The sequence below is a fragment of the Phytophthora cinnamomi genome, assembly GCF_018691715.1.
Source record: "Phytophthora cinnamomi strain GKB4 chromosome Unknown Contig131, whole genome shotgun sequence".
NCBI lineage: Eukaryota > Oomycota > Peronosporomycetes > Peronosporales > Peronosporaceae > Phytophthora > Phytophthora cinnamomi.
Window position 1 is genome coordinate 346,858 of NW_027151064.1, and position 14,443 is coordinate 361,300.

Consider the following 14,443-nt stretch of genomic DNA (forward strand, 5'->3'; position numbering starts at 1 on the left):
CAGTTTGTGTTAAACGGCGAGGAATGGTCGCCCGTGGACTTGTACTACGGCGTCGCTGCACACTTAAAAGGGCCGGCCAACACTTGGTTCCTCGCACTGAACAAGCATACGGCCCCGGAGCGCCGCAATTTGCTGTACTTGGAGCGCAAGCTGCGTGAGGCATATGGCAGTCGCGAAACAGCATAAGAGATACAAAACAAGTTAATGGCGCGTAGGCAACAACCTGGAGAACTTTTGCTGGACTACTCGAAGAGCCTTACCGAGTTCAGAGCTGGCCACCCTGGTTTGGCGCCGCCACTCGACGTGGATGCCTTCGCGAGAGGCTTGGACAATCCGATCTCGTCTCAAACGGTGACCTCCGCCAGAATGCCGACGCTGGAGCAAGCCGTCAGCTTTGCGACCGACAACTGCGGGCGCTATGGAGAAGGCAGTGCGATCAACGACTGGAAGCTGGCCGTGAAGAAGTACGAGCAATGGCGAATGCTGGAGAGTGCAGGAAAAGCAGCCACAGTCGAAGCGACGCCTGCGGTGATCTCTCCTGATCAACTCGATTGGACAAAGCTGGGATTGAATCTTGGGGCGGTCAAAGCAAAACAATCTCCACCATATGACCGCAAAGGACAGAGGGTGCAACTGGCTACCATGAGGGGTCTGGAGAAGGAGAACTCGCTCCCATTGGGCGCATTACAAGCTATCTCTGTCGCAGCAAAAGCAGTCGCTGCCGCTGCAGAGCCGAAATCAGTCGCCACCAAGACCAGTACGAATCAGGCCAAGCCAAAGCTCGTGAAGACCCTGGAGGTGAAGGCGGAGAAGGAAGAGAAGTCGGCGCCACTTCCACTCGCCTCTAGCACGCAAGTTGCGACGGCATCGACCTGGCCGTGTGAAGACAATCAGTTGATCCATGACAACACCGCGTAACAGTCATTTGGTGGAAGTTATGGGGGTAGCCAACCGTACGTAAGCAGTCACTCAGCTGGAGGCTATAACAGCCAAGGCTACGGTGGTAGAGGACGCGGAGAAGGTCAATACGGAGGTGGTTATGCCGGAAGAGGAGGAGGTCGATACGGTGGACACTTTGCTGGACATGGAGGAGGCCGATACGGCGGTATTTATCCTGGAAGAGGAGGAGGACGCTTCGGTGGTAATGATTAGGCGGGACGAGGACCAGCACGAAGCGCTAATCAAGCAGCAGGCGCGAAGGGAAACTGTAGTGGGTCTAACTTGACTCACTATGTTAGCTTACACGTTGCGCAACGTGTATGAGGAAGCGTAAGTACTTAGTAATTACTTAGGTTAATTATATTTGAATACACAAATATAAGTTAAACAAGAAGGGATTCCAAGTGACTTATATTAGGTGAAATGAGAACTGTATTGTTTGTAAATTGATCTTCCTCTAAAATCTGCTAAAAACTGTTTATCATCTATGAAAGGGTTGGCAGCGGCTGGTTGTCAGAGCCCCGCTAATATGCATGTCTCTGATTGGTAGAAAGATGCTGCTTTCTACCAATAGGATCTTTGGGTATGTGTGGACCACTCTTTGTGGTGGTCCACTTCAATGTATCCATTGGTGTGTCTTACACCAAGGCGAGGAAGTATCTAAAACGTTTAACAGATAACCTATCTGTTAAATTCACAAGTGGCTTGTAGCCACTTGTGCGTGTAACCCCGTTACACAAACCCACACTGCCACTACTGCAACGAAACTGGTCACTGGTATCGCGAGTGTCCCGCGAGAATCGCCGATGCACAAGAACGACAAGCGCTGAGAGCACGACAGCCAAGTGGGCCAAATGTATCTGCAACTCCGAACCAGAATACAAGCCAGCAACAGCAGCCGCAGTCGTCGCCGGGAAATGCTGCACGGCAGTAGAGGTGGGGACTCTACTGTCGGTAAACGACAAACACCCCAGCGATGAAATTACTCCGAATAGCAGCAATGAACAAAGGGCAGCAAAGCGGAGACGACGGCACTCTCGATGGAATCTGCCAGCCACTCCCTTAACTAGCCGAGTGGTAGACAAAATCGTGCCAACGGGTCGTGCACCGACCCAGGGGGAGAGCAAGCTCGGAGGCGTTCAAGCTGTGGAGCAGCAGATGAATTCTGGGCGGCATCAGAATCGAACAGATGGAGGAAGACAAAGTCAATCAGAACAGGCAGTTCAGCGAGAAAAGGATGACGATGGAAGCAGTGAAGACGAAGCAGAAACTATCGTCACAGTGCAGCCGAATATATCGTGTCGAGATGCGACGGATCGCAACTTACCTGCTGCTGCAGCGGAAATCATCGCTATGGAGCCGACGAATCTAATAGATGAAAGGGAAGAGTGTCCGGAGCATGGATTACAAGCTGTAGGAGGAATAGAAGCACTACAGGGCGTGCCACGTAAAGAAGTCACCATCAGCGCAGTGACCCTCGAGAGCAAGCTATTTGGTGATGATGACAGCATTGCAGCGACATCGACAAGTTCCAATCGTTGTGCGATGGACGGGGATGAAACCGCTTTCAGTGCCGACACCAAAGTAGTGAGTGTAGGCGACGACGCCATAGCCAACGATCCCGCCGCAAGTGCACCAGATCGAGCCAACTTCAAAGCGGTCCAGCAGCATACACAGGGTGCAGCGAACATACCTTCGAGGGCATTACACAACACTCGTGTGGCGTTGAGCGGCGGAGCAACGTCAGCAGCCAAGCGACATCAGCGCCGTGCTGAAAACGACATGGCTCGCGTACTGGAAATCCTAGTCGGCGAACTGCGTGGACGTCATGAAGCTCGTGCTAAACAACTACATGCTGCATTACGTCAAATGTTAGCTGAGCTACGCGCGCGTGACGATATTATGACAGCCCGTCAACAACGAGCTGACTTTCAGCGCACGGTGGCCAAAGTGCGAAAAGTAGCAGTGAAGGTGATCAATCATGGAGCATCCATTGAGACCAATATGCTTTTGCCCCACCAGAAACGCGAGAGTTCCGCGCCACCGAGAGATAAGCCGATGAGACCCGACACTGATGCAGAATGGGCTTAAGAACGCCCCTGCGACTTTCAACAGGTGCGTGACGCACTTGTTGCGCTTGGTGCACGATTTCGCACCGAGCTACTTCGATGATGTGTTCATCCACAGCCGGGCTGTGGACGGGAAGACCGACGTAGAGATGCACAGGGTGCACCTCCGGAAGCTACGTGAGCTTATGCGAAAGCATAAGCTCTACGCGAACCTGAAGAAGTGTATCTTCGGGGCGAGCGAGATACCCGTCCTCAGGTGTATCGTAGGAAAGAATGGTGTTCGCCCTGACCCGGAAAAGGTCGGAGTGATAAATGAATGGCCAACGCCTTCAAGTGTCAAGGGACTGAGGCAGTTCCTTGGCTTGGCCACGTACTTGTGCAAGTACGTGGAGGATTATGCGGGCAAGATCCGCCCGCTGTCACAACGTCTTAAGAAGGAAGCTGTGTGGAATTGGACAACCGATTGCCAAAAGGCATTCGATGCAGTCAAGCGGGGCTTGACTGAGGCACCGATCTTGTCAGTGGCTGACCAAGATCGTCCATTTCACGTCGTATGTGACGCATCCGACTTCGCGATCGGATGTGCGTTGATGCAGCACGATCACGAGGGCCGTGATCGTGTCGTCTACTACCAATCGCGTCAGCTGAAGCCAGCTGAGCGTAATTATCCGGTACATGACAAGGAACTCCTTGCCATGAAATATGCACTCGCAAAGTTCCGAGTGTATCTACTTGGAAGTAGACCATTTGTGGTCTACACCGACCATGCTTCACTGCGCACCGCAGTGACGTCGCCACACATATCACAAAGAATGGCGAGATGGCTCTCATTCTTTGCGGAGAATAACTTCCGGGTCGAATACAAACCCGGAAGATTGAATGTAGTGGCCGACGCGTTATCACGTCGGCCGGACTATGCAGAAGCTGCTGACGTCAGTGCCATTGACGCCATGCGATCGAGCAAACCCACATCATCTCTGTTGGATGATGTGAAGGCCGCGTTCATGCACGTCGCGGACGCGAAGCTCTTGCTGGCCTATGGCACAGCGCCTTCTGACAAGGCTCGTCAGAAGCTGCCCAAGCACCTTCGTGCGCGTGCACACCGATATCGGGTGCACGACGGACTGCTTCTTTATAATGCAGTCGACGACAACGCGGATCGCGTGGTAGTGCCGAACGATCATGACCTGCGACTCAGGATCATGTACGAATATCATGATGCCCCTACTGCGGGACATCTCGGACGTGAGAAGACTTACGTCCTTCTCACGCGCGACTTCTACTGGCACCACCAGTATAAGTGGGTGCGCAAGTACATCCGTGCTTGCGAGGTATGCCAACGCGTGAAGCCTGCGCCATTCGCGCAGGCTCCACTGCAATCACTACCGACTCCGTCGGAGTGTTGGAAGTCCATGTCTTTGGACTTCATCTTTGGTCTTCCCCCGGATAGCGGAGGGAACACCGGTGTTGTGGTCTTTGTAGACCGCTTCAGCAAGATGGTACATCTTGCTGCGGTGCCGGCAGAAGTGACCGCGAAGCAGACGGCCCGTCTGTTCGTCGACATGGTGTTTAAACACCATCGTATGCCGTCCGACATCGTGTCGGACAGAGACCCGCGCTTCACAGCGCACCTGTGGCAAGAAGTGTTTACACTTCTTGGGAGCCAACTTTCAATGTCGACTGCGGATCATCCGCAGACGGACGGTCAAACCGAGCGCGTGAATCGCGTGCTCGTCGACATTTTGCCATCAACAACTCAGTGCATGCCTCGACCGGGCATACACCGTTCTACGTGAATGCCATGCGACATCCACGTCTACCGAGTTTACTCGGAGTGATGGCTCCCACTTTAAGTGGGGGAGGATCTACGACTGCAATACAGCAGCCGCAGAAAACCGCTGACACTTGCACAGTGTCAGCTGCAACAATGGACAAACCACATGAGTCTGCGCAGGGCGCAGACTCCCCCAACAACATGACCAACGACCACGGGTCTGCGCAGGGCGCAGACACCGCAAAGAACCACGCAGAGGCCGGGCCTCTAGCGGAGAGCGAGCTGAATGACTTCAGCTCGGATGCAATCAGTTTCATCACCAAAAGACAAGCCGTGATTCGGTTTGTCCAAGACACAATAGCAGCTTCTGTTGATCAACAGAAGCTGAACGCAGACAATGCGGGCAGAGGTAACACAAATGAATTTAAAGTTGGTTCATTAGTCTTGTTAGCTACACAAAACCTGCCTAGACATGCAGTTTCGGATTTCGGAGCAAGCTTGTTTGCTCCGCGCTTCATCGGGCCGTTCACTGTGTTGGCACGGCACGGCAACGCATACACGCTAGACATACCGTCTAGCATGCGCCTCCATCCGACCTTTTACGTCGGACGGCTGAAGCCATACCTGCAGCACGAGCCATCTAGCTCGGCTGACCCGAAGCCTCGGCAGGAGCCGAGGCAGAAGCGGAGGACTTGGCCTCGGCGACGAGCAGCCTCTCCTCCAGCGCGCGGACGCGCTGGAGCAACCCCTTCATCTGGGTCCCCAGCTCGACCTGGATATTTGAGGCGGTCTGCGAGACCGCCGCGACCTGGGTCTTCTGGTTCGCCAGCTCCTGCTTCAGGGCGGCGAACTCAGCGCCCTGCAAACGCTCCACGGCGGTCACCCGGTCGTGGAGAGGCGCATACTGATCAGCCCGGGGCTGATCATACCCGGGGCGTGTTCCCACCCCCGCCACCGCCGATCCGTGACGCCCGCGGCTCAACCCGCTGGATTGTTGAGCGGATTGTTGACCATAGTATCCCGAAAACGAACCCTCAAGAGGCTCGTTTTCGTATTCGTTGGAGAGGATTTCCTCCCCATCGAGATACATGGGAGCCGCGGAACGTCTTGCTGGAGGTCGTTCCGGAAATGGTGAGGGTGTACGAGGAGCAGTACGCGCTGGCACAGCGGAAGTAACACGAGCGCTGCGATCATCGCTAGCGCCCGAACCCTCACGTGCTAAGAACTTAGCACGGAGCTCTTTGAGACTCTCGGGCACACGGAATGACGTGTACCCGTTCAGGTCGCGGTCGCTCAAGCGGACCGCGCCTGGAAAGCACTTCGTGCACGGAAAGCCCTCGGGCACAGCGCACGGCACATTAACCTCCTCAGCAGCAACATGAAGTTGCTCCAGCTTTCCACGCTTCGAGTACGTCTCGAAGCGATCACGCGCTTGCTTAATCCGATCACGGTAAGCACTCGGCCTCTTGTTGAAGTTCTCAACAAAGGCATTCCAGCTTTGACAAAGTGCCTGCCATTCGGGCACTTTGCTGCGAGAAGAGGTCTTCTTGCTTTGAAACCATCGGAGCTCATGAAAGAGTCCGATGTAGTAATCGCGCCTTTGATGCGTTTCCGCATCAAAGTGCAGCTCGGCAGCCACAGCGTCATCTTTGATGGCGCTGCATACGTACAGCGGCACCTCATTCGGAGGTACCGAGTTCCCATACCGGTCCGCGATCTCGGACGCGGACGGCATCCATGGATCGCGCGCTGCGCCTGCAGCGCGCGGAGAGCCTTGAGCTTTGACATCACGCGCTGCAGCAGCAGCGCGCGGAGTACTGAGAGCCCCAGCGGAAGCGAGTGGGGTATCGCTCTCAGTACGCGAACGCTTCGAACTCGAAGCGTCCGATTCGTCCCCTTCACGCGAGCGAACGTTCTTGGCGTGAGGGTCGAGCGATTCGCTCGACACTGAGTCTTTGCGCTTTGAGGGCGAGTCCTCCTCGCCCTCCATGTCTTCATCGTCGTCGTTGAAGTCGACGACGTCGTCGTACTTCGCCTTCGAAGTAGTCGTCGATGGAGTGATGACTCCCCACCGACTTCGAGGTCTTCTTCTGTGGCGCGCTCATCGTTGAATGAGCGCGGATTTCTTCTCCAAACGCGGAGAATTGACGAATGGTCAATTCAGAAGATTGACGTGCGGAGACCGCGCGCGTCTAACCTGAAGGGGGGGATGGTGTAACGGGGTTACACGTACAAGTGGCTACAAGCCACTTGTGAATTTAACAGATAGGATATCTGTTAAACGTTTTGGATACTTCCTCACATTGGTGTAAGATACACCGATGGATACATTGAAGTGGACCACCACAGTGAGTGGTCCACACATACCCACAGATCCTATTGGTAGAAAACAGCATTTTTCTACCAATCAGAGACATGCATATTAGCGGGGCTCTGACAGCCAGCCGCTGCCAACCCCTTTCATAGATGATAAACAGTTTTTAGCAGATTTTAGAGGAAGATCAATTTACAAACAGTACAGTTCTCATTTTACCTTAAACTACCTACTTGGAGTCTTATCTAAAGTTAAATTATATTTGTGTGTTCAAATATAACTAACCTAAGTAATTACTAAGTACTTACGCTTCCTCATACACGTAGCGCGACGTGTAAGCTAAAGTAGTGAGTCAAGTTAGACCCACTACAGTAGATCCATAGCGTGACTCTAGATCCAAGTAGCCGGTTTGATCCAGGAATCAGATCAGATCCACCTGAGTCTGGATCCATACGGATCCTGGATCCAAATCCATCCAACCTGTGGATGTAGTCTTCCCATATCCTGCGTTGTCTTCAGGGGTTTTGACTGTTATCTCCACATACTCCATGCACTTCGTTGCGCTCAACGTATCCCAGGTCCATACCTAGTAGTAATTTGCTTTCATCTCTGGGATCTGGATCTAGCTCCGTCAGTCTTATGGTTTTATGACGTTGTCCGGATCCCGCATTCTCCCATTTCCCAAATTCTCGAGAACTACCGCACCACATAATCCGTCGTCCTCCATGATCCCGTTGAAGTACACGTGTCAGCGGAACACTCGGGCATCGCAGTCATCAATGGACAGGTCCATCTTGAGCCTCTGACAAATCAGAGACGTGGCGTCAGGCACAAACTCGTTCTTGAGCGTGCAGCAGCGGGCCTGCACCGCCCGCATGATGTCGGCATCGGTCACATCCGCCACCAGCTTTGTTAACACGTAGGTAGCTAGGTTTCTCAGCGTTTTGCGTTCGAACAACTCTTAATAATGGCTACCACGTCCTCGTACGTCTCACCAGTGGTGGTGCACCGGTGGCGCATCTTCGTTCCCATTCCCGAAGTGACTCGATCAGAGTAGCATGATCCCAGCTGGATAATTCGGGGGCTCGGGTCACTTCGAAAATTGGCTAAGGGACCCACATCTCCACGTCGCCATCGAAGTCCACCGTGCAGCCTGGCATGGTTGAAGTTTCTCGAACTTAAGGCGAACTTAACATAACCACACTTAATCCAGTACCGAACTTTCGCAAATTCGTACTTAGGCGACGTAGATCAGTAGAGTTGGACCAGACGGGGCATTCCGGGATCAAGAAACTCACGCTTCAGAGAGCGCAAAGCTAGCTTTGTCGCGAAACCGGGGGTGTTTCCTAAGGGGAAAGGTTATTAACGATGAAACACAATGCAAACGAGTTTTACGATCTATCTCCTGCAGTTCTTCTTGTGTTCTTGTTCAGATCCAGCGTTATGCAGTTGTGAGCGTGTACCTTTGCCCACTTACAGCTTGTGCCTCGTGCACTAAGCCAGTAGAATTTGCTGCCGCAGTCCGTCGTAGCTCATTGGCACTGCTGCACGCGCCATGCTGCTTCTCGCTCTTCTCATTGGGCTCCAACTCGAGCAGCGCCGCAAGATGACGCTGCTGTCGAGCAAAAGCTTGATCTCGAGCCGCAATCATGGCGACGGAAGAATTTATTTTGGTTCGTATACCGACCTGATCTTGTTCACGATCCGGAATGCAGATCAGGCATGTGAACTGAACGATTTGACGGTGAAGCACGTGTGTATTGGGGAAGTTTCTGCATTATAGGAACGTGCTAGTAGCTACCGAACACTATCTATAGTGTGACAGTGGCGCTTGAACCAGTGGCGGTGTCGGAGGGAGTCACCTCCTCAGCCATCTCCTCGTCGGTCCCAATGTCGGCAGGAATGTCGATGGCTTCGGGAAGCTGGATTACTTCGCGAGCAACTCGTCGGGTACGACCACGAGCAACGTTGGCAATACGACGCACATACTCGTGCGAGATCGTCTTAATCACCGTGACGAATGTCGCCATAGACGGATGCGGCGTCGGGAACCTACTGTTTAACTCGCGGTTAAACCGCTCGAGAGGATTGTTAGTCCTCGCGACCAGTTCGCTGTCCAGCCCAAACACATTCCAGACCTCAATGGAATACTGTTCAAGCCATGTGCGCTCAAAATATCCCCAGAACTCTCTCCATTTTCCTACAGAGTAGGCCACCCCAGCTATAGTGCATCGCCGCTTGATCTCACGCCTTACCCACTTAATGCCCCGTTCAACTGGATCATGCTGAATCACAGTCAGTGTGTCTAACGCACCACGCGTCATGGCAATGATGCACTCATCCTCTGGTATAGCGTAGCGCTTCATTGCGCGACGGAGTGCCTGCTTCATATGAAACAGACACCCCAACACAATTGGGTTAGGAAACTGTGTTTGGAGCGAATCCATCAAGCCGACCTCGAAGTCGCAGATAATTTCTGCTGGTTCAATTTGCTGATCAGTAGCTTGAACGATGAAATGTATCATATCCCAGTAACAATCGGCCGTTCGGGAAGTGCTCAGAACGTAAAATACAGGTACGAACACACCAGATGCGCGATCATATACCATGAACACGACGCATTGCGCGTAGCCACTCGGGACACAACGAAACGTCCCATCGACGAATAGCGTCGTGCCATGGTAGCGTAAGAGTGCCACCAAGGCAGGGTGCGCCCAACCCAGAAGACGCGTAGGCTTAGTCAGGTCGTCACGGTTTGGTGTAATACAGTGAAATTGGAAAAACGTAACTGCCTCGTTGAGCGCTAGCGAAAGCGGTGGGATCTCGATAGAGCCGTGTACGTTGCCCGAATAATGCTGTTTTTTTTGCATGGTGCACGCGCCGTATCACTTGCCGCTCCGACAGGCCGCGCACGACATCAGGATTGTCCGCTGAGTAGAAGCGGCGCTGGAGCTCCTCCCAGACTCGACGCACAGGCCATGCAACATGCTCAATCGCTAATAGGTCAGTTTGTGCCTTCATTTCAGCTTCTACGTTGGCGACGGAGCTAGCTACAACTGCCTCGCTGCAAGTATGCGTTCGGACGCACGAGTAGCCCATTGATGCAATCGTAAACTCCATTTTGCCACAGCAGCCCGCTCGATACTTAGAACACCGATAAACTATCTTCCTCGAAGAAGCCCAAGCGCGAGTGTACTTGTACCCCTTGAAGAAACACATCGTACGCTCAGCACATCTCGGGGCGCTGCTGCCGGTGAGTTTAGCTGGCCGGGCCGCTTGCCTGTCGCCATCTTCAGGTACTTCTGCTACGTTTTCAGCTCGAGAGGCACCCTCGCTATCCACCACCGCGGCCCCCACCTCCCCGTCCTTCCCGACCGCACTAGCACCTTCCTCCATGTCACGTGAGCCCTTTGACGCAACTTCCCGACTGATTCAGCACCCAACACTGCCTGCCCTAAGACACTCTCCATCCTTAGTGTCCCGATCCCACACCCGATCATCGGTGCGACATCCGTCGGATCATAAAACCGATCAGTTCCGTATACGACCCATTTTGGAGGTAACCATGGCGACAAGTGTCTTTATCAAGCCTTTGGCAACGTTTTCCAACCGCAGCAGGCCCCAATCGTCAGAAGCAGAAGTGAGCCTAACTACGATGAGAAAACCTAGTCCCGAACTCTCGAGTTCATCACCACCACGTCGCTTGAGATTTCCACTGACGGTGTAGTCGACACACTTTGAGATTTTCTCGCGAACAAATTCGTAAGATGATGTCCAGAGCTGTCAGTGGTGCTTCAATTCATGCTAGTATTTTCTAGTATCGTGATTTTACTGTATAGGCGAAAAGACCAGAACTCAATCTTGATCACCGCGGTTGTGTCATTCACTTCGACAAGTTCCACTTTCTTCAGAGTTTGAGAGGTGGGTCCGGTCGTCATCATTTGGTCCGACTGTTTGTTGCTCTCTTCGAAGAAATTTCGGTATCGCACTCTGGGATACACTGTCATCACTCCGCTGGAGACGAATCCGTTGAAGGGGTGTATAGTTCACACCGAATTGAAGCTTCACAAGGAATGCGGAGGCGAGACAACTGCTACTAAAGGTTTCGACGAGGCTCACAACATGGCTCTAAGCTCTCTCAGCAGGATGATGAAGAGCATCTGGAATACCGAGCAGAATCGGTTGCTCTCCTGTTGTGCAGTAGAGCAACTCACTACTCTAGGTTCCTTCGGTTTTGTGACAGTGATGGTTTCGAAAAGTACACTACATTGACTAGCTCATAGCTCTTGTATGCTGCCGCGGCGTCGCTGCTGTTTGCCTAAATAATGCGGGTGATACAGATTAATACTCCCCACTCTACACAAATCGGCTGCCACGAACTTCCAAGAAAACTCGGATGTGTGTCAAACGAGCTTGCTTCACCATGACCTCGAATGTATCGAACGCGGTATTAATCACTACAGGATACACGTGAGTTTCGTGGATAGATTTTTTGCTACTGGTATGACTTTTTTGTGGGATGTGGCGTTGACTGCATTCCAGACGCTCGTCCCCCTGGATCAACCGACCATCACGTACGAGGACATGGCAGCCCATATCAAGGAGAGCAAGATTCTTTCGGCGGTCGGAATTAACGACCAGCGCGTTTCATTTACGCAGTTCACGCAAGCGTTCGAGTGCATGTTTAAGTCATGATGAGGCTTTTGAGGCACAAAAAGCAGTAAGGAATATCGTGTCTGTGTTTCGATAGTCTGAAGAGTTCTTGGTGTTAGTTTTTCTCTTGTTATAGCTCAAGCTTACGTTACTCGAGCGAAACATCCAGCGAATTCGATTAACCTAGCGAGAAATCTACAGACGCAGGAGGTCTCTGGAACAAGTTTTTCAAGGTTGGTTAGCGCGGTCTGTAAAGTTATTTGTCACTTAGTGGTGCTTGACCGTATTCACGCGACTTTTTTTCGGAGCTACTTCTACTGTTGAGACAACGATCGTTCAATATACTACTACGTAGTATATTATTGATGTCTATTTGATTCGACTACTTTCATTTTGTCTCAACGTCCCACGCGTACGTGTGGCCAAGCGAATCTTCCATGCGATACGAATCGTCCAGGTAGTTCAACCGCTTCAGAACCAGTTCGACCACGTCCTGGACCTCATCAACAATCATGTCATTTTGTTTGTTCTGGGTGTTACCCACGTGAGCCGAGTAGTCCTGACCAAGAAGCCGTGCTTGCTCCCAGAAACACGGCACGAAAAACTGGCTGGGATCCGGAACAATCTCGATGAGCGCAGTTCGAGGTTGAGCAAAGCGCGCGTTGTAGAATGCCGCCCCATGGGGCCCGATCATCATTTTCACACGATCGCGCATGAAGGTCGCAACATCCTTCAGTCCGTGAAACTTATCGTGTTTGAAGTACACGAGCTTTTCCGGCCGACCGGTGGCATTCAGCCTCGCTGAAATTGCGTCGAATAGCTCGGGCTCATTCAAAATCCGGCGCCCGCCATTGACTGCTTGACCACCCCTCGACCGTGAAAGGAACAGGATGATATCACGATCAGGCTTAGAACTATACTTCGGTGGTGGCAGCTCTCGCAAGATATTTTCCGTGATACGCTGCGTCGTGAAGGGATGAATTAGAGGCGCACGGCACGAAAATACTAGACGCTTTGCCGCGACCAACTTGGGCCCGTGAAGGTGTTGCCCAACCATAACGTCGTAGATCTCGTTCACGATCGAGTCGCGGGGTTTCCTTCCTGTTACGATCACCGTGCCATCCTTCTCCATGGTGGGGATTACAAGTTGCGCCTGGCTCCAGACAACTGCAACGCGGTCGATGAAGTGCTGGAAGGACCAGGAATCGGGGCTCGTCGCGACGACAAGTGTATCCACTCGCGTGTCATCCTCCAGCTCGCTGGAATACATCTTATGCATGAAGGACGCGTGGGATACGTCGTGGCCCATGCAGCCTTTGTCCGACCAAATGTCCGGCGGCGGGTCTCCTCGGTACACCGCGTTTGAAAATACCATATTCTGGCCCTGGAACGTTGGGTACTCCGCCCACTGTAGGTCCTCCGATATACGCATCCGTGCAACGTGAAAGCCACCCGAGAGCCACTTACTCTGCATCGGTCCATTCGTGAAACTTGGCAACTTGAGTCTAAACGCAGGATACAGGAGCTCCTGTGCCTCGACCAGATTCGTTTTGTTGGCTTCCTTGATGCATGGAGCCGCTCGGCCGTCCATTCCGTGGACACATTCGGATTGGATAACAGGCGCCCAGTGTTGGTACGACTCGGAGAGCGTCAAGTCGTCGATATGGAGAACTTTGACGGTCACGGTCGCGTTCCGGCGCTTCTGGACAAGGGTGAAGAGATCCGCCTTTGGCTGTGTGGCTAGCTGTGCTGGAGTCGTTGGAATTGGTGAAACTGGCCGACGCAAGGCTTCGTGCGACGGTAGCTTCGTCCACAGGGAAAACAACATCATCACCGAGAACAAGGCAGAGCCTCCGAGCAAGAGTTGGGGCCATCGAGGCGGTCGGACTGTCGACCGCGATTGCTGGTCCATGGTTGTCAGCGCGTCCGTGCTTTAGTACTGTAATCGGGGACCAACAAGCTCTTGGCCAGCTACGCAAATCCGATACTGAGTGTGAACCCAGGGAAAGTGTGCAACAGAGAACTGCATCACGCCGCGTGATGCAGTTTTCATGATTGTTGGCATGAATCACGCGAACAATAATGTCTTGGACATCAAATCTCACGTGGTTTTCCTCTAGCAGATACTAATACCAGTTGGCGTCCTGTAACCTAGCTAGGTAGGGTTGCCATGGCATACGTATAAAAAAATCTGCCTGATCAGTACTAAAAACTAAGTAATCATTGTACGTTTCTACATGTACAAGTTCAATACACGTGAGTCGGTCCAACCCCCACCATCCTACCGACATCGACCATCCCAACCACGAGCTTCGTGACACCGGTACGAATTAAAGCGTCGGTGAAACGTGTACCGGTACGGTTGTCACTTCTGGATTTTATTTTTTCAGGCTTTTCTTGTATCGTGATTTTACTGTATAGGCGAAAGCACCGACACTGAACTCATTCCAGGCGGTGCTTGAGCTCAATCTTGATCACCGCGGTTGTGTCATTCACTTCGACAAGTGCCACTTTCTTCTGAAGTTTGAATCATGTCGTCCGACTGTTTGTTGCTCTCTTCGAAGAAATGTCCGTATCGCACTCTGGGATACACTGTCATCACTCCGCTGGAGACGAATCCGTTGAAGGGGTGTATAGTTCACACCGAATTGAAGCTTCACAAGGAATGCGGAGGCGAGACAACTGCTACTAAAG

At 52.5% G+C, this 14,443-nt stretch overlaps 2 protein-coding genes across 2 annotated transcripts; one reads left to right on the forward strand and one right to left on the reverse strand.

Moving 5' to 3' along the window:
• Nucleotides 1–366: 366 nt before the first annotated feature.
• Nucleotides 367–11,791, forward strand: IUM83_17646 (putative polyprotein; the record flags this gene model as incomplete). The annotated part of the gene is made up of 3 exons (XM_067942608.1): nucleotides 367–880; nucleotides 966–1,141; nucleotides 11,639–11,791. The coding sequence occupies 3 exons, from the start codon at nucleotides 367–369 to the stop codon at nucleotides 11,789–11,791; spliced, it is 843 nt and encodes a 280-aa protein (XP_067779948.1).
• Nucleotides 11,792–12,137: 346 nt separating this feature from the next.
• On the reverse strand, nucleotides 12,138–13,181 carry IUM83_17647 (Glycosyltransferase AER61, uncharacterized; the record flags this gene model as incomplete). Its single annotated transcript, XM_067942609.1, has 1 exon — nucleotides 12,138–13,181. The coding sequence occupies one exon, from the start codon at nucleotides 13,179–13,181 to the stop codon at nucleotides 12,138–12,140; it is 1,044 nt and encodes a 347-aa protein (XP_067779925.1).
• Nucleotides 13,182–14,443: the final 1,262 nt, after the last annotated feature.